Source organism: Lithobates pipiens, unplaced genomic scaffold, assembly GCF_037356315.1.
Source record: "Lithobates pipiens isolate NorthernLeopardFrog02 unplaced genomic scaffold, aLitPip1_a1.2 Scaffold_19, whole genome shotgun sequence".
NCBI lineage: Eukaryota > Metazoa > Chordata > Amphibia > Anura > Ranidae > Lithobates > Lithobates pipiens.
In genome coordinates, this window is record NW_027507764.1 from 487,715,594 (window position 1) to 487,736,257 (window position 20,664).

The 20,664-nt window shown below is 44.3% G+C and overlaps 1 protein-coding gene across 2 annotated transcripts in view; it reads left to right on the forward strand.

The window, feature by feature from the left end:
- Positions 1–16,220, forward strand: part of LOC143997383 (carbonic anhydrase 3-like) — a 31,073-nt gene extending 14,853 nt beyond the window's left edge. For both annotated transcript variants that reach the window (XM_077492972.1, XM_077492973.1), the window contains 3 exons: positions 10,232–10,294; positions 10,529–10,684; positions 15,067–16,220. In XM_077492972.1, the coding sequence (XP_077349098.1) occupies positions 10,232–10,294; positions 10,529–10,684; positions 15,067–15,186 (339 nt within the window). In that variant the 3' untranslated portion in view covers positions 15,187–16,220. The remainder of the gene's footprint in view (positions 1–10,231; positions 10,295–10,528; positions 10,685–15,066) is intronic.
- The last annotated feature ends 4,444 nt before the right edge of the window (positions 16,221–20,664 follow it).

Genomic DNA, 20,664 nt, shown 5'->3' on the forward strand with positions numbered 1-20,664 from the left:
TTACATTACAGCAGCTGGAGATCTGTTATACAGTGTAAACCAAGTTAAGCGTAAAAAAGTTAATTACACAGCCAAATATGCACTGCCAGCTGAGACCCCCCTCCCCCGCCATATGGTATTTTTTAAAATTTTTATGCATTAGTACCTGTCTCCCATGGTGGTGCCCAGCTTCCAATGGCTTTTTTGTAGCAACTTGCCAACAATATTTGCCTCCTATAAACTTCAATTCACTGCTAAGTTTGGGTTTGCAGATTTCAACTAGGCTTCAAACACTTGGGGGAGCAGAACCCTGTCAGATTCGCTCAGCTCTAGTTATAGAAGAATGTAAAGCATGTTAACCACTTCAGCCCTGGAAGCTTACAGCTCTTGACCCCATATCTGGCACGCTTGCTGGGAAGATACTGTTTGAAAGACAAGCGGCCAGAAAACTTAATCAGGGACTCATCAATGCAGACAACTTGTTCGAGAGTAAACGAGGCTGCAAACTGTTGGTTGAAGTCGTTTATGAGGGGCCGAATTTTGTGGAGCCAATCGTATTCAGGGTAACCCCAAGGAAGGCAGAGTTCATTGTCGTTGATGTGCATAAACCGCAAGATCTGCACGTGTATCTAGCCCTGACCATGGAAGCAGAGAACACGGGCATATGATGAATTGGGTCAGTGGACCAAAACGACCGCAACTCACTTTTTTTTAGTTATGCCCATGAGGAGGGATAGGCCCAGAAAGGTCTTAAATTCAGAAACTGTAATAGGTTTCCATTCTCTGGCAAGAGTCAACTGGGGAAGGGTCAACTGAGGATTAGCGGCGATGAATTGACCAGCATACAAATTGCTTTGGTCTACAATTGATCTATAGAGATCTTCCCTGAAAAACAGTGACTAAAAATTAAGTGACGTAAAATCAACTGTTTCCACCTGAATTCCAGGTTGGCTAGTGAATAGGGGAAGTACGGGTGCTGCAGAAGTGGTGGGCTCCCAATTAGGATTGGCAAATGCAGCGGGAAGGGCACTATGGGCTCAACGGCCTGTGTTTATCTTCTTGGTGGCTGTGGGGCACTACTTGTGCTAGCCACTACACCAGCTTGAACTGCACTTATGGGACTCGCCATGTCACCATGTGTTACTGCAGTGCTGGTTTGACTATGAGCAGAGTGTACTAGGCCGCTGGTGCTTGCCAGTTCACCAGAAGGATGAGCGACATTTGTACTGGCTCTCTGCTCCATACGAAAGCTCTGCGGTTCTTGCACCTCAACAACAGAAGGAGAACGTGGTCGGGTACACCTGACCTTTGCAGGGACCACTACTCAGTCGTTAGAGCTATCTGTCAGGGTGCCACTACTGTCTACAGGATCGTATTTTGAGCCTGAATCTGACAGATGGGTGACTTCCTCTTCACTCATCTGTCATGCTCAGAAACTTGTAGGCCTCTTCACTAGTATACCTCCAATTGGGCATTTTGGCCTCTAAATTTACTGGTACAACTAATGCGACTCACAGGCAAAAAGAGCACCCGATTGTCAGAACCTGCTTCAATCGCTACCAAAAAAACTGTTAGCATTCGCAGGGATCAAGCCTGACTCTGCGAATGCTGCAGTTATGTGTTTCGTAAGTGACATTGATTGATTGATACTGCACTTGGCTGGGCTGGGTGGAGGGGCTAAATGCAGGTGCTAGAAAGTTTCTGGGCTGATACTGCTAACGCCACGTTTTTGGGAACCCTAAACTACTGGGGATGCTAGTATAGATCTGATCAGATCAAATATATTGATCCGTTCAGACACTATACTATACTAAGGGAGGTGTATGGTGCATGGGTGGGTGTTATCACTACTGCCACTAATCTGACTCTGTCTGGGACTGACGCTGACCCTAACTGATGCTAAAACTGATGTCACCCGCTGAGCGATCGGGGGTTAAACCTTTATTGGGTAATATATGGCAAAAAAAGAAATGAACTAACCAGCGTCACCCGTAACACTAATACGGTGATCACTGGTGACAGGGAGTGAAATGGTTAACTAGGGGGCAATCAGGGGGTTAAAACCTTTCTTAGGTAGTATATTGGGGTACCTGTATGTACCTACATCTGCTCAGTGTAACTTCAGTGGGTTTCAGCCTGTCCCAGATGAAGTTCCTGCTCTTGGGCCTCTAAAAGCGCTAAACAGAAATGGAACACCATATAAGGATCTTTTGTGCTATGCAAGGTCTCCTCATAGGAGCATAAATCTGCCTTTTCATTATGATGCGTATGCATTATCTGTAGGATTGCCACCTTTTCTTCAAATCAAACCCGAACACTTTAGTGGCGCATGGCAATTTTTTTAAATAGTATAAACTATACATATACATTTTCCTATTAACCACTTCAATACTGGGCACTTATACATGTTCCTGCCCAGACCAATTTTCAGCTTTCAGCGCTGTCGCACTTTGAATGACAATTGCGCGGTTATGCTACACTGTACCCAAACTAAATTTTTATCATTTATTTCCCACAAATAGAGCTTTCTTTTGCTGGTATTTTGTCTGTGATTTTTATTTTCTGCTAAACAAATAAAAAAAAAGACAGAAAATTTTGAAAAAAAAATGTTTTTTTTATTTCTGTTACAAAACTTTGTAAATAAGTAATTTTCCTCCTTCACTGATGGGCACTGATGGGGCTGCACTGATGGGCACCAATAAGGCGGAACTGATAGGCACCGATTAGGTGGCACTGTTGAGGTGGCACTGATGGGCACTGATGACGGGCACTAATATGCGGCACTGATAGACGGCACTGATAGACGGCACTGATATGCAGCACTGATGGGCACTGAAAGGCAGCACAGATGGGACTGGTAGGCGGAACAGATGTGCACTGTTGGGTGGCATGGATGGGTACTGATAGGTGGCATATATGGGCACTGATAGGTGGCACAGATGGGCACTGATAGGTGGCACGGATGGGTATGGGTGGACACTGATAGGTGGCATTGTAAATGAATAAATGTTACTGATGGGTGCCAATCAGTGCCAAACAATAATTCCTGCCCATCAGTGATGCCCGTTGTGGGCACTGATTGGCATTTATTGTGGGCACTGATTGTCATCTATTATGGACACGGATTGGCATCCCTGGTGGTCTAGGGTGGCATACCTGGTGGTGACTAGCGGTGGCATCCTTGGTGGTCCTAGTGGCATCCCTGGTGGTCCAGTGTGGGCATCCTCGGGGGGGCTACGCCGATAATTGATCAGCACAGACCCCCCCTGTTAGAGGAGCAGCCAATCAGCTCTCTTCTACTCGCGTCTGACAGACGTGAGCTAGGAAAAGCCGATCACCGGCTCTTCCTGTTTACACTGTGATCAGCCGTGATTGGACATGGCTGATCACGGGGTAAAGAGTCTCCGTCAGAGACTCTTTACCTATATTGGTGTTGCGGGGTGTCAGACTGACATCCCACAACAACGATTGCCACGATGCGCGTTCCCCCGGGGGCATACATCAGCTTGATGTCCTGTTGGACGTCATATGATGTCTGGTCAGGATATTGAAACCACTTTGCCACTGTCATTTTGCTATATGGCGGACGGCAAGTGGTTAAATAACATTTACATCAGAGTCCACTGGGTTCCCCTTTTGCATCTGAATCCACAGAGTTCCATTTTTACATCTGAAATCGCAGAGTCAGAGGCAGGAGAGAGAAGGGGGGAGACTTCAGTCACAGACAGGGATGGATGGTGAGCTCACTCACCCCTTGGCAGTCTGCACTTCTCATCCAGATGTATCTGAGGCTGCTGGACTTCCAATTTATAGCCCCCATTTTCCTTTTCAGAGGCACAGCACTGGGGGTTGGAGTGTGGGCAGACACAGAGGGGTAGGGGTGGGGGAGAGAGAGGTGCAGATCAAGCCCTCTCTCCTCTCCCGTCTGTGTGATTCTGTGGGGGGGGGGGGGGATTGTTAGTGCTGGCTGTGGGCATGTGAAAGAGAGTATAACAGAAGCTCTCAGTTTAGCCAACTGGGAAGCCATAGTCCAGACTGACTAGTGTGTCCGGGTTTCAGGCAGTCTGAAACCCAGACACATGATTCCAAACTAGAACTGTCCGGGTGAATCCTGTACAGGTGGCAACCCTATGCATGTGTGGTGATCCAAGCTGGAAGATCAGCTGCTCTGTGTTTCCTTTTCCCTTCCTTTTGTAGATATTGGTTTTGTGTGGCATTTTTTCTGGCTGGCAGTGGCTCTGGAGTGTTCAGGTCTCCTGGCAACATTCTCTATGTATTGGGCTCTGGGGGTTCGCATGTGTACCATTCCACAGAGTAAATCCTAGTGGGGTGAGCTGATTGTTTCAGGGAGGCACATGTGCAGTTCCGGTGGCATCTCTCTTTTCCAGCTGGCAGTCAGGGCTCCAAGCGCAGTGTGCCTGCGTGGTGTGCGTGCACCTCAGGGCTCAATCGGCTGTTCTGTTTACAGTGTGGCTCCTGTCGCAAGACGCACATGCCCGGTTCAGTTTTTTTTTTGCAGCGGGCAGCCATCCTTGTTTGGGGGAAACAACTCCCCTTGATGTTATGGCCATTTCCGGTGTCAAGAGGATGGATCTTATACACCACAGGTTACTTTATTAATGCTCTGGTGGCTTTTAAATGCCGACTTCTGCAGGATAGCTGTTCCTTCTGCCCTGCCTGTTTCTTGTCTACTGGTCCACATAGGTGCTATCTGCCACAATGGGGAGGAGGTATCTAGTTTTCTGTTTGTTTCCACTGCTGTAGATCTCTTTCTTCTATATTTCTAGTTGATCTTTCTGCTGCCTGTTTATCATGAGCCTTTCACCGCCTCATCAAGTTTCTCATGTGTCCAATAGGTAGGGACCATCCTTTGGGGAAGTTATTCTCAACAAAATGCTGGCTCATGGGTAACAAAAGTTTTTTCTTGTTTCCAGCCCTATTCACTCAGTGAGGTCTAGACCAACCTCTAGCATCCATGAGAACTCTCCTGTGACCAGCCCAGAACAGCATTCACGTTCCTCACAATGTCGATCGTCTGAGGGCTTTAGATCACAGCAACATTCTACCTCACCTCCCACTCATAGGATAGGAAAAAATGCTGATATTATGCAGCTGATAAAAAGATTGAAAGCCAGCAGGTCACTCCATTACTTAAGCAAACAATGTAAGACTCTCCGAATTGCCGGCTACGCTACTTTTTCAAGCTGTGGCACAAACCCCTAAAAATCGGGATACAGACCCAAGTATGCCAGGGCTTTCAACTGTCAATGCCTCTTCAGGTCATATGGCCAGGAATGTGCCACCCGAAGAGTCATCAGAATCAGATGATTCAGATCCCTCTGGATGCAGTTTTTCCCTTGTACAACCTATCATTCAAGCGGTAAAGAGTACTATTTCTAGGGAAGGCTCGGAGGAGCCCCCCAAGAAGTTAAGGAAATATTTTCAATTTTTAAAGTGAAACAAGTCTTTTTTGCCTTAATGGATGAGACTAGGGAATATTTCGAATAAGAATGGAAGAAGACAGAAATTAGATTTTTTTTGGGTTGACTTAACAAGTTATACCCCTTAGCAGAAGCAGATACCAAAGTTTTTGGGTAAACGCCAGAAGTAGAATCTGCAGTAGTGCACCTGGCCATGAAAGACTCTGCATCATTCAAGGAATCCCCAATAGATTGTTTAAGACCCGAAAAGAGGTTATCTAGAGGCAGGAGCAGCATGTAAACCCATTAAAGAGGACATAATTAAAGCTCTGGAGGAATTGAACTTATCAGTAGACTTTGTGAGAGAAGCAGCAATAGATACAATCCGTTGTTCAGTCAGGTCAAGTCATGGCCAAATGGGACTTTTGGCTAAAGCCCTGGGCAAACAGTATATCATTTGTACTGTTCCTTCAAGCACAGGCTTTTCCACTTCCCTCCTCAGAAAGATTTATGCGTTTTTATTCCACCCTGTTATTAGTCCAAAAGAGGACGAGTGGATGGAGCCCCGTGATATTCAAAAATATCTGAAGTTAACAGTGGAGCGGGTCCATTTACAATTGCCTACCATTCGGGCTCTGCACCTCACTGAGAGTATTCATGAAGTTGATCATTTCAATCCTAACTCCCCTGAGAGAGAGGTTGCTCAGGGTGTACTATTATTTATAACAGGGATCAAAATTTCAAGTTCTGAGATACTACCCAGTCCTCAAGGGTTACTCGCCACCAGTTGCCTCACCCAACCCCTCCCTGCCCTGCCCCTAATTCCGCCCATAAACACCCCCTCAGAAATGATCTCATGAAACATTTTATGCAGAGTTAAGTTATAAAAATAAATATTAACAACAACTTTATCCGTGCCCAACAATGCAGCCTGCCCACGTCCACCAATGCTGTGTTCACCAATGCAACCTGTACCTGCCAATGCAGCCTGCATCCGCCAATGCAGCCTGTGACCACCAATGCAGCCTGTGCCTGCCAATGGAGCCTGTGTCCGCCAATGCAGCCTGTGCCACCAATGCAGCCTGTGTCCACAATGTAGCATGTGTCACCAATGCAGCCTGTGTCCCCATTGCTGCCTGTGTCACCAATGCAGCCTGTGCCGCCAATGCAGCCTGTGTCCCCAAAGCAGCTTGTGCCACCAATGCAGCCTGTACCATCAATGCAGCCTGTGTCCCAATTGCAGCCTGTGCCACCAATGCAGCCTGTGCCACCAATGCAGCCTGTGTTCCCAATGCAGCCTGTGTCCCCATTGCAGCCTGTGTTCCCAATGCAGCCTGTGTTCCCAATGCAGCCTGTGTTCCCAATGAAGCCTGTATCCCCAATGCAGCCTGTGTCCCCAATGCAGCCTGTGCCCCCAATGCAGCCTGTGCCACCAATGCAGCCTGTGTCGCCAATGCAGCCTGTGTCCCAAATACAGCCTGTGTCACCAATGCATACTGTGTCACCAATGCAGCCTACCTGTGCAAAACGAAAAGAGAGGAAAGCCGCCGCCCAGATGATCAGAGTGCCGGGAACATAACAGCTGTGTGTTCCCGCTGCGTGCCGTCAAATACAGCCACTCCCCCTTGTCCGCCTGCTGGCGGTGCTAACCCCCCCAGACAGCCATAGCTCGCCAGCCCTCAAAATCCAAAATGCAAGTAGGCGAGTGGAATTTTTGAGGACTGATTTAGATGACATCCTACTCCTAACGAACAGCCCAAGCCAGCTTATCACACACAGAGTGATTCAACTAAAATCACTAATGGAGGTCGGTTTGTTAACTGCAGTCATGTTGGAATAGGAAGGGGCCATTCCCAACTGTTCCCACAAAGTTGGAAGCTTGACATTGTCCAAAATGTTTTGGTATGCTGACACTTTAAGTGTTCCCTTCACAAGAACTAAAGGAACAAGCCCAACCCCTGAAAAAAAACCCCACACCATAATCCCCCCTCCACCAAAAGATTTGGACCAGTGCACAAAGCAAGGACCATAAACACATAGATAAGCACATTTGGGGTGGAGGAACTTGACTGGTCTGCACAGAGTCCTGATCTCAGCCCAATAGATCACCTTTGGGATAAAATAGAGCACAGACTGCGAGCCAGGCCTTCTCGTCCATATCAGTGCCTGACCTCACAAATGCACTTCTGGAAGAATGGTCAAACATTTCCATAGACACACTCCTGAACCTTGTGGACAGTCTTCCCAAAAGAGTTGAAGCTGTTATAGCTGCAAAGGATGGGCCAACTCGTTAATAAACCCTATAGACTAAGACTAATGCCATTAAAGTTCATGTGCGTGTAAAGGCAGGTGTCCCAATACTTGGTAATATAGTGTATAGGCAAATATTTGGAACAAGTTTGTATCTTATGCCATCAGAAGATATATAGATCCGATCTCACCTTGTGCTTTGCACATACTTGGGTTCCTTCAAACCAGCCTTGATTGGGTTTAGAATTGAGCTTGCTCAAGCTATAGGTGGCCAAAATTTAGACACTACTACTACTACTACTACTACTACTACTAGCATAAGATGGGAGGAGGATCCTCTAGTAATCAGGTTTTTAGAGGGATATTTAAAATCAGTCTAACTGCCAGCTGTACCTTCCCCAAATGGGACCTATCAATAGTCCTGGAGGTTTTAACAAGAAAAGCTTTTGCTCTGGTCAAACAGTTTTCCAGCTGGAAATGTACTCGTACACACGCGGGGACTGTTCGCTCAACTTTGTCCGCTGAACAGTGTTTCGGCGGACAGTCCGCTCGTGTGTGGGCTTTCAGCGGACAGTTTCAGCGGACAGTCTGCTGAACAAAGTTTTTCGGAAATTCCGAAAAACTGTCCGCTGAAACTCTGTTTCAGCGAACAGTCCCCTCGTGTGTAGGCTTGTTTGTCAAACTAAGTTCCGCGCATGCTCAGAAAGGATTTACACGCCGAAGTTTGCATTGCAGTGTATAGGACGTCGTATTTTTCGTCCCGTCATACGTGCCGTTCACGTCATCGCGCACGGTTTCAGCGGACTGTTCGTTCGTCGTGTGTGGGCAAGTCCGTCCATGCTAATTTTGAGCGGACTGTCCGCTGAAACTGTTTGACGGACAAAGTTGAGCGAACAGTCCCCGCGTGTGTACGCGGCCTTAAAGTGGATATAAACCCAATGTCATCCTTTCTAAACTACTGCCATAGGGGTTATCTATAAAGATATACATGCCTCCTGCATGTATCCTTACCTGTCAAATGTCTCCCCTCTGTCTGCTATGAGACCTGAAAAACTGCAGATTCTGTGGGTGGGTCTGTTGTCTGGAGCTCGATGGGTGGAGTCGTGATGTCAGTAGACTCCCCGCCCACCTCTACACACCCCTTGTCAATATGCATGTTCTCCTGTGTATTTCTTACACTGAACTTCTGATATGATCACTAACATCCAGTGAAAAGACAGAAAAGTCCCCACATGACTTCAGCATGCCCAATCATGCTGAGGTGGGAAACAGCCAATCCTTGCAGAGCAGCAGAAGAAAGGAGTGGGAGGGAATTAAAAAATAATGCATGTCTCTTAGGCTAGTGCACAAGATATGTAAATCACCTGTCACTCACAGCAAGGGGGAGGATTTGACAACGTTTTTCTCTGTTTGTCAAGATTTATCTCACCGAACAATAAAAGAGGATTGCTCAGAGATGGAATAACTCTTTGTGGCAAGACTGGGCTCAAATGATAGGAAATCTTATACTCTACATTGAGACATGAAAAAAAAAAAACTTTAAGGCTACCTTTTTGTTGGCCATAAAATCAGGCAAAAGAATTTCTGAGCTACAATCCTTAGGTATTGGACAGGACCACATGTCCTTTCCTGATAGGGTGGAACTACACCTTTAAGAGGATTTACACCTAAAGTTACCCCTTCATAACACCTGATGGAACCTTGGGCGTTGCCAATTTTTACAGACTCCTAAACAGATTATTTTCATGAGTTGGGCATATCCAGAGTCATGAGAACCTACCTGGATGTTACGGCATTGTTTAGATACTCCAGCCAAACGTTTGTCCTTCCCTGGAGAAAAAACAAGAGAAAGGAAGCCTCCCCCAGAACTCTTTCTTCCAGTGTCATCAAGCTAATCTAGAGAGCAAAGGTGTCCAGGGCAGAAGCACAAACATCCTATGTGCATGAGGTCTCAAAGGTTGGATTGTACTGCCACATCTGTCTATCATCTTATGTCTATGGCCAACTTTCAAATAGTCTAAGCCCTTGTACACACGGTCGGACATTCTGATGGACAATGTCCGATAGGACCGTGTTGTCGGATAATCCGACAGTGTGTGGGCGCCATCGGACTGTTTCCGTCGGAGTATGCGACGGACCAAGTTTTCCAGCTGGGCTATAAAATTTTCCGACAACATAATCCGATCGGACTTTGCCCCGATCATGTGTAGAGAATTCCGTTTGGACAAAGTGCCACGCATGCTCAGATCAAATTCCTAGACCAAAGCTATTGGCTACTAGCCTGAACGTAGTCCTGTCCTAACGAAATAACGTCATCACGTTAAGTACGATCGGATTTTCTGACAACTTTGTCCGACTGTGTGTATGCAACAGTTTCGGACAAAATCCGACGGATTTGGTTGTCGGAATGTCCAACCGTGTGTACAAGGGCTAAGATCAGCAACCATGCCTATTTTTAGATAGAACAATAAACATGATGATAATAATAAGCATTTTCATTACTCATTACTAATATTTTTCTACACTTACTTTCTTAATCTCTAGACATATTGCCTTAAAGCTGTATTTGTATTTATCAACAGATAGGGAAAGCTAAACCACATCTGAAACTGATTTTAGAGGCTCTGGACTGTATTATGACAAAGGTAAGAAAAACGCATTAACAGTATACAGATGTAACATAAACACTGCCATTGTTGTAAATTAATAGTAGGCAGGACAGACCAACAAAAATGGCATTGCCACTGTCACCCGATATTGAAAGGGCACTGCAGTATGCACTGAATAGAAATAATGGTTGGAGATGGGGTTGAGGGTTTTGACAGGCCCCTAATTTACACTGCTGTTAAAGTTTCATTTGTGTCTTCTTTGATTTTCAGGGGAAGAAGGCTCATTTCACAGACTTTGACCCTTCCATTCTATTCCCCACATCCCATGATTACTGGACATATCAAGGGTCCTTCACAACTCCTCCATGTGAGGAATGTGTCACCTGGTTGCTTCTGAGAGAACCGATCACAATCAGCCCAGAACAGGTAATGAATTACAGCTCTATTTCCCTTGAGAACGCTCGTTGACAGCGAAACACGTCGGGCAGGGCCTAGCCAGTGATGTTATCATGTCAGCTATATTTGGATAGGGCTTGGATAGTACCGACTTGCTTGTGCTGCTCTGTACTTATAACTCTGTAAGTGTCTGCCTGTGCTTTGCGGAAAAAAAAAAAAGCCTGTGTGGTGGTTTGATGTTGGCTTCTTTGGCTTCATTTGAAAATATGTGCATGGTACCATTATTTAATAACCCCCTAAGTGTTTGGTTGGTTGGAACAGCAGAGGACCATTGGCTTACAGGAGAGGCTCTTAAGGCATACACACATCGAGCGCTTTTTGATCTCCTTAACTAGAGATCAACATCTTTTGGTATGAGGCAGAGTGTTTGTGTGGTAGAGGAACTATTGTGAGGAACACTTTCTGTTCACTGTGTCCTGAAGCTTGGATTTGTACTCACTGCTCACTGGATCTTAAAGTGATACTAAAGTCTCAGTTATTTTTATTTAAAAATAGCAAGCGTGTTATACTTACCTGCTCTCTGCAGTTGTTTTGCACAGAGCAACCCAGATCCTTATCTTCCTGGTCCCTCGCCCGTTCTCCTGGCCCCTCCCTCCTGCCGAGTGCCCCCACAGCAAGCCACTTGCTATAGGGGCACCTGAGCTGAGCCGCCGCTCTGTGTGCCTTTTCAGACACGGAGCCTCCTCTCTCTCTTCATTGGCTCACTAATTTTAATTTACAGCAGTGGGAGCCAATGGGGCTGCACTTCAAGCTCAGCTAATGAGGAAGGAGAGTCCCGGGCAGCCAAGACTCTCCCGCAACATCGCTGGATCAAGATGGGCTCAGGTAAGAATTAGGGGGTGCTGAGGTGGGCTGCTGCACACAGAAGGTTTTTTTTATTTATCTTAATGCATAGAATGCATTAAAGGGTAACTCCACTTTCGTGGGGATAAAAATAGCAAAGAAAAAATAATATAACGTATACAATTCTGACACAAGACATATTGTCATTTCAGTTTTTTTTAAATGACCTTTCCTTTTCAATCTGAAACTCTGTAATTTTCTGAAAATGCAATGCAATATGACGACTTGGAGGTGTTCTGTACACAGAACGTGTACAGAACGCCCGCCAGAAACATAATTTCATGCTCGTGTGATTGGTGATCACCAATTTTCCCAGAAGTACTAAGATACCAGTCAGATTTCAGGTAGCCCCTGCAACAAAAATGACATTTTTGGTGAGATACTTCCAATAGGAAATCATGACTAAAGGGATTCAGGCCCAGAAGCGTTCCTCATTAGAGTCCTGCAGGTGCACAGCTGATTGATAATTATGAAACCAGTCCCATTATACTCACTTTCCCACATGGATACAAACACACAGGGATTTCTTCAGAGTAACAAAAGGTAGGACTCTGCAACAAGGTTTGTTAAAATCCTTGCAATTTGTATAGATCACCCAGAGGGGAATGTTTTTTTTTTCTCAATAAAATTGGAGTTATGCTTTAAGACAAAAAACCTTCTAACTTTACAACCACTTTAAAGTCTGGATTTACCTCATGGACTTTACTTTTTTGCATTTCATCTTTGACATGCATTTGTTTGCACATACATATGATTTTATGGTTCAAGTATTTTTATTGTTTCACATTTTTGCACATATTAATTTATTATTCATTCATATTAAGTGTTTTGTGGTTAGTGACATGCATTTTTTCATGCTTTGTTTGACATGCATTTGCACATATATATAATATTATGTTTTGTGTTTTTTTACTAGTTCACATTTTTGTATTTATTTATTTAATGTTTATTCACAATCAGTTTATTGTGATCACTATTCACAGTTATTTATTCATATGACATTTGAAGGAAACGCACCTGTGTGTATATAGTTATTGCTTTACGGTTGTGTATTCCAACTGTGCAGTATCCAGTGATTCACTCAAATACTTTTATGGTTAATAATAAATTACAGATATGCAAGGCTTCCTAGATGGCCCTTAGTCATTAGAAAGCAGAAAAATGTGATTCTGACCACTTAACTTTTTGTGAATTTATTTGAGCAAATGCTACCAGAAAACTCCATCTATAAAACTCAATTTCTTTTGTTATGTTATACTCTATGAATGTTTTTTCTCATGTCCATTTTACCAGTGTTTCGTACAAAAGTTTATAGGACCAAAGAGTTGATCCCAAGTCAGGTGCACATTGTCTTATATCTAGTTTCACAAAATCTGAGCTAAAATAACTGAGAAGGTTGTAGGTGGAAGAAATGTGTTGCCCAAAATGTGGATTGGGGGAGTTGTGGACTTTGGGGAAACCCGCTAAGGAAACTAATCCAGTTTACCTTTAGGAGACTAAAATCCCTTGGGTTGGCCTGGAGGCAGGGCTGTGGAAGAGATTGGGTGAGTGTTACGGTCAGGGATCAGGCTCAGTGACCCATAGCTATAGCAGTTAAGAGGTACCCGCAAACCAGCTGGACAAGTACACAAGCAGGTCTGGTGGATGAAACGGGCTCATCTGAGGTGCGGAGTCTAAGCACTAATCAGTGTTCACCAGAGCTCCTGATGGTGGAGATGGTTTTTGCTGCATGTTAGTACCAGGTCTCGGTCCTCAGGAACCCTCCACAAGGAGGTGAGTAAGCAGGTCCAGTAGCATATATAGCAGGTAGAGATCAAGCAGAAGCGTAGTCAGTAAACAAGCCAAAGGTTGGTAACAAGTGGTTGCAGTTGGGATCAAGTGGAAACGTAATAGAGGAACAATCCACAGGTTGATAATGAATGGTTACATGTTGAGATCAAGTAGAAGCGTAGTTGAGGAACAAGCCAAACGTCAGCAATGAGTGGTCATTAAAATAAGGACAGCTGCAGGTCTGCAAAAGGAGCAAGATATCAGCTGGAGACAACATAATATTCTGGCAATCAGAAAGTGCAAAGGCATGGCTTAGATAGGAAGTTCATGGGAAGAAAAGGATTTCAAGGTTCACCAGAAACAAGGCAAGATTATCCAAGGAATCAGACAAGATGCTGTCCAGCATCTCATGTGGCTCAGGACAAAGAGCTACTGCTAGATGCAGCAGAGGTTGTGGGTTTAGATGCTGGTCCTGACAGTGGGCCTGCAGCCAGAACACAAACCCATAGCAATATATGTGCAAATACTACTTTTCCCCATCATTAAAATATACACCCAAAACCCCTAACTACCACTGTGACCCAGCTGATATATATTGCCACTGTCCAGTTCCCCCTGCTGCCTTTCAAGAAACTATCAGCACACTCTTAGGCTATCATGTGATAGTCCTGTACCCTGACTATTGACTGCTGTAGCTCTTAAAACTGCATTGTCTGCAATAGCGGGGAAGATCACCTTTCCCATAGTCATAACATGATTTTGACTAAACAGTGACAACAGGAATCAAGTGCAGTGGCACTAAGAGTTTATTAGGCACCAGGCGATGCCTAGTCCAGACTAGATAGATGGGTTTGGGTTTTTCAGATTAATGACAGGTTTGTTTTGAAGGCAGCCATAATATAATGTAATTTTCATTCAGCCAGATTAAGAAAAACTTGTCCTATGCCATTTCCAAACTGAGTAAAGATTTCAGAAGCCTGCAGTGGCAAAAGAATAGATAGCATAAATAATTTCCCTCCTCCTGGATAAATGATGGGCTTAAAATTAACCTCCTGCCCCCAACATTACAATTCCCTTGTGCATGCAGCTTTGCATGCTGAGCTTAAAATATCCTAAAGTAATTTCTTACATTAAATATTAATTCAGATACTCACATTTACTCAAATATAACTTTCTGGTTTAGTGAGACACTGGTGACATAGCTAGGGCCTCACTGCTGCTCCTGGGAAGGCTAAGTCATGAGTGTCTCCCAGAGAGATCTCAAGAGTAAACAATTAAATCTTGTGAGATCTTGGAGGAAATAGAATTTATTTTAGCAGTGCCAGATCAAATACCATGTCACAGACATCATCGGTGGGCTGGCACAGATAATACAGAAGAAACCAGTCGATGTTGTCCCCTGGTTAAGATGGTGGCATTGTATTATGGGAAGATGAGCAAGTGAGAATTAACATAAAGGAACTATCAAAATCATGGGGTAATCAAGAGTACTTATATGCGTTTCTGTATTTATAAGGGGGGGGGGGGGCTGTTTTAAGCAAATTGTATTAGGTCTGTGCCTATAGATCTTGCATTGAGACTCAGGCAGGGCAGAAAAGCTCTGTCTGACAGAATCAGAGAGGCTCAGGATTTGGTGTTTAGAGTAATCAGAGAATCATGAGCTGTGTTTTATATGTTATAACTGCATGCTAAATGTTCAGGTTTGATTGGAGTTTACCTTTGTAATGTTTCTATAACAGATGGAGAAATTTCGGAACATCTTCCTCAGTATGGCATGTGAGGTCCCTCTGAAGCTGGTGAACAACTATCGCCCCACCCAACCGCTCAATGGAAGGGAAGTCAGAGCATCCTTTGATTAAATCTTTCATTGATCTACAAGATAATGACATTAACAATACAAAGAAGAGCATATCTTTCTGCGTTAATATCTATTAAATGACAAACAAGCTGAAAAATAATACATCATTCTTGCATATGGCTGTTCTCAAACATTCACAAGGGTTTTTGGCTGACATGAGTGACAATGTGTCTTTCAAGGTAAAAACAGGGCAATCATTTATATTAAAAAAGGAAGCGTTGTATTGTGCAATACATGAAATTACACTGGTGTGGTTTTATTTATTTACAATGTATTTGCACATTTTGAATATTGAAATAATATAGTTTTCATAGCTCTAACAATAAAATAACCAAGACAAATGAATAACTGGAGTATAAGTGTTTATAGATGCCCATACATTAAGCTGGGTATACACGTTCAGTTTCTTTTTGTTCAACCAGCGGGTTGAACGAAAAAAAAAAACCCTGATAGAGCCCTACATCAACCCAACCATGTGTGATGCAGGGGTCTACCCTGCTGAGTTATTAGGGTTGATTTACTAAAGGCAAATAGACTGTGCAAGCTCTGCTGACTTCCATCATCCAATCATGTGCAAGCAAAAATGCTGTTTTTTTTTTTTTTTCCTTGCAGGTGATTCGGTACTCTTTGCAAAGTGAAGCCTTACCTCTTTTACTAAGCTCTGGAGCAACTGCACTTGCAGAGGGCAACTGCACTTTGGAAAGTGCACAGACTATTTGCCTTTAGTAAATGAACCCCATTGTCTTCTGACAGCGGGGACTCCCTCCTATCAAAATACACTGATCAGCACTTGCAGCCATTGGCCATTGGCTGCAATCGCTGATCAAATGCAAATTTTCCAGCAAGACCACAGACAGCAGTACACAAGTACCAAAAGTTGGTCAGTTCCTGCAGTACCAGGCTTTAGTTATTATTTCGTGACATCGGAGGAATAAACTCTGACTCACTAAACCGATAACATTTTTTTGGGGTGGAGTATGTAAACATGTTTTTGATGATAAAAAAAGGTTTAATAAATCCTGATTTTCACTTTCACTTATTTGTATCTCTCTTCTTCTGTCTTTAAAAGATTTTGATCATAACGCAATGGGGAAAACCGCTTTCCATGTGCATTTTCCACACTTGGGATCTGCAGCAGTTGTCATTTTTAACTTAACAACGCCCCAAATGTAGGTCGCAAACGCAGTGTCCTTGCCTGCACCGGATACAATAGGCCCATTTCCGTCTGACCGCCCAGAGAAGAAATCAGGCTATGTCTGCGTCCACTCTGCATAAGCAGGGCAGACGCGGTTGTATCATACACCTGCTGAGTGGGGATCAGTGGACAGATTCCCCGCTGAACAGGTGAATCTGCGGTGTCTGTCCGTGTGAAAGGGCCCTTACAATGAAATGATCAGTGAAAGTCAAGTGTAGAAATGAGCATATATTTAATTAATAGCTCTAGTGGCATTTCACCTCTGTTCCTTTAATTCCATTATATTGCCAAAGTGTTTTTTATGGCTTATGGAGCGCACACATCCTCTGGTTAGCCTAACACTGAAAAACCACACGATCAACCATTTATTTTGTTGGATATACTGTATAAGCTTTATCAGCCATAGTTTACATAAAGATGACTATTACAGAACAACATTAGCAATAGCTGTAAAAAAGAAGAGAAATGTGCACAATACCCAGGACAACTTATGTCCTAAGCACACGTGTCTCTTTCCCTGATTTCTCTGTCAAGAGCAATGGCACAACTATCAACCCATCTCCACATGCCAGGTTACTAGGTATAATCCTGGACTCTGAACTGTCCATTCGGCCCAACATCCAAACACTTTACAAAGCTTGCTGTTTCAACCTCCGCAACATTTCCAAAATACGTCCCTTCCTACCCAATGAAACCACAAAACTCCTGATTTACTCCCTGGTTATCTCTCGCCTCGACTACAGCAACTCTCTCCCCATTGGCTTACCTTTATATAGGCCATCCCCCCTTCAGTCCATCATGAATGCTGCTGCCAGACTCATCCACCTAACAAACTGCTCAGTGTCGGCTACCCCTCTCTGTCAATCCTTCCATTGGTTGCCACTCACCCAACAAATTAAATTCTAAATCCTACCAATAACTCACAAAGCCATTCACAACTCTGCCCCCAACTACATCACTAACCTAGTCTCAAAATACCAACTAAATGGCAGTCTTCGTTTTTCCCAAGACCTCCTGCTCTCTAGCTCCCTCGTCACCTCCTCCCATACTCACCTCCAGGACTCTTCCTGAGCCTCTCCCATCCTTTAAAATTCCCTATCCAAATCTACCCGACTATCTCCAACTCTATCCACTTTTAGGCAATACCTAAAAACTTTTCTCTTTCATTGAAGCCTATCCTGCCTCCACCTAACAAAGTGCTTTCATTTTCTTCATCAGCTCACCCCCCTCAGTTATTACCTTTTGTATCACTTGACCCTCCCTCTAAGCCCTTGTACACACGGTCAGAGAATCCATTGGAATGTGTCCTATCGGACCGTGTTGTCGCATAATCCGACTTTGTGTGGTATGCATCGGACTGATTCCATCGGAACATCCGTCGGACCCAATTTTCCAACTTGTTGGAAATATTTCCCGACCAACTGGGCCGATCGGACATACTCCGATCATGTGTAGAGAATTTTGATCGGACCAAGTGCCACGCATGCTCAGATCAAATTCCTACATCAAAGCTATTGGCTACTAGCCTGAATATAGTCCCATCGTAACGAAATTACGTCATCACGTTCTGAAAGATCGGATTTTTCGACAACTTTGTCCGACCTTGTGTATGCAACAGTTTCGGACAAGATCCGATGGACAAAATCCGACGGATTTGGTTGTCAAAATCTCCGACCGTGTGTACAGGGCTTAGATTGTAAGCTCTAATGAGCAGGGCCCTCTGATTCCTCTGTATTAAACTGTATTGTAACTGTCATGTGTGCCCTAACGTTGTAAAGCACTGCGCAAATTGTTGGCGCTATATAACTTTTGTATAATAATAAGCACAACCCAACAACAGTGCTCCCCTTGGCCCCAGCATTGCCTAATTGACCAGACACTAAGGTCTCATGCGAGCGGGCATATGAATTTATGCTCCAAATATGCTGCCAGAAGTTGGCAGGAAAAAATGCCTCTAATCTGGCTTATTTACACACATTTATTTGCGTACTTATGTGCATTTTTGTGTGCATATTTATGCACATTTACATGCATATGCCGCTTAGAAGCATATAAGCATGAACTCATTCTGTTGGCTAGACTATTTATTTATATTCCAAAGACAGCTTTGGGGCATATTTTTATGTCCCTGAAGGATGCCATCAAATACCCACATAAATGCCTCCATGTGTAAAGCCTCATTAAATACCATGCAGCTGCATCCATGGGCAAAAAAATAAACTTTCTTCAGTTTTCTTCAAGATCACCCCCAGGCCAGACCCCCACAAATATACTAAATACAACTTTTTCATTTTATTTATTTGTCAGAGATAAAATGAAGCAACTGACTGAGGCCGTTTGATTAGAAATGATGAAGGAAAGCAGTTCTTTGATAAATAATAATCAAAAATAATTATTTTTACGGTATATTTGTTTTTACTGTAATTTTTTAGATGCTGACCTGTAGATAACACACACTATTAGGCATTCAACTGTTCATGGCTTGGTGAGCCACCAACAAACTTACCATATCTGACCAGTTTGACTGCCTGAATCTCCAGCTACCCTATCTGTAAACAGAGCAGCTGGGGATTTGGCTGCTTTGTTTACATTCTTGTATGTTCCCAGAGGGAAGATGGGGCTTTCAGATTTCTAAAAGCCCTCCCACAAACCCCTACATTGCTTTTGGGGGACCAGTTGTAAGGAAGAAGCTCCTGAGCCCCAGCATGGGAGCAAGGTTCAGCAGGCTTTGCCACACTCCTTTGCAAGGTATCCTCCCAAAGTTCAAAGGCATGTGGCCTGGTGTGGTTTGGAAGGGGGAGTGTCGCATTCACTGCCCTCCCTTTCCTGGCCACCCAGACTGGGTTGGTGGATAGGGGTTTGATTTTAATTTTAGAGGCACCCTACATAATTTTTTCTTTTTAATGGTGATGTTTAAGGAATTATACTGTACAGTAGGGTGACCACATTTCAAAACTGCCCTTCAGGGACAACCCCCTTCTCAAAAAAAGATGAGGGGGGACAATGTAGTCTCAGGGTTGATAGGGAATTCGGCGGTGAAATTATTTGTCGGCCAAATGACTGGCATCCTGACACCATGCTAGATATGGTCATGATGGTCAAATCACATTATTTCTATTTCCACATTGTAATATATCATGAAATAGTTCAACTCACCATAATGCAGATTCAGTGGCAACCCTGAGCTTGTCACTTGACCCCAGATGCAGCATGCCACCGTCGCCTGCCCCCAGATGCAGCTTGTTACTTGCCACCATCACCTGCCACCAGATGCAGTGGGTCACTTGCCACTGTTGCCTGCCACCAGATGCAGTGTGCCACATTCCACCTGTAGCCTGCCACCCATAGCTTGCTACCATATGCAGTGTGCCACTTCTTACCCATAGCCTGCTGCCAGATGCAATGTGCCCACTTGCCAACCATAGCCTGCCACCAGATACAGTGTGCCACTTGCCACCCATAGCCCGCCACCAGATGAAGTGTGCCACTTGCCTGCCACCAGATGCAGTGTGCCACTTGCCACCCATAGCCTGACACTAGATACAGTGTGCCACTTGCCACCCATAGGCTGCCAACAGATACAGTGTGGCAGCCTATCAGATACAGGTGCTGATGTGGGTGAAGACAGCAGTGCAGCTCTAAGCGTGGGCCTCGCTCCCGGCCTCACTGAGAGATTGAGAGTCTGATGTCACTGGTCGCTAGACGCCAGGTGGGCCGGCCCTAGCAACCAGTTCTTGAAGTGTAGGGAAATTGAATTACTAGATAGTAGGTTGGTGGCTGTGACCTAAATTTCATTCCGGGACACTGTATTGTCCCTGATTGAAGGTGCCCGGGACCAGGGACAGAGATGGCAATTGCGGGACAGTCCCGGGCAATCCGGGACACGTGGGCACCCTATTGTACAGCTCCAGTACTTCTTGTGCACCTTCCATTCTTCCCCAAGCTTTTTTTTTTTTTTAAAGGATTTGTGTATTTTCAGAGTTGCCTTTTAGGGACAGTTCACATTGGAATGCAGGGACTAATGAGAATGTACAATATGTATGTAAAGAGCTGCGTAAATTGATAGTGCTATAACAGTGGCTGTTATAAATAAAACACCCTCTCCTTGCTAAATGGTATTTAATTTTTTTTTTTTTTTCTTGCATTGGTACATGTCTCCCATGGCATGTCTCCCATGTCCCATAGTTTGCAAATTAATTTTGACAAAGAGCAGAAACATATAGCAAGATTCTGCTCTCATAGACTTTAATAGAGTTCAGTGCTCTGGTCAGGGTTTGCGGACTT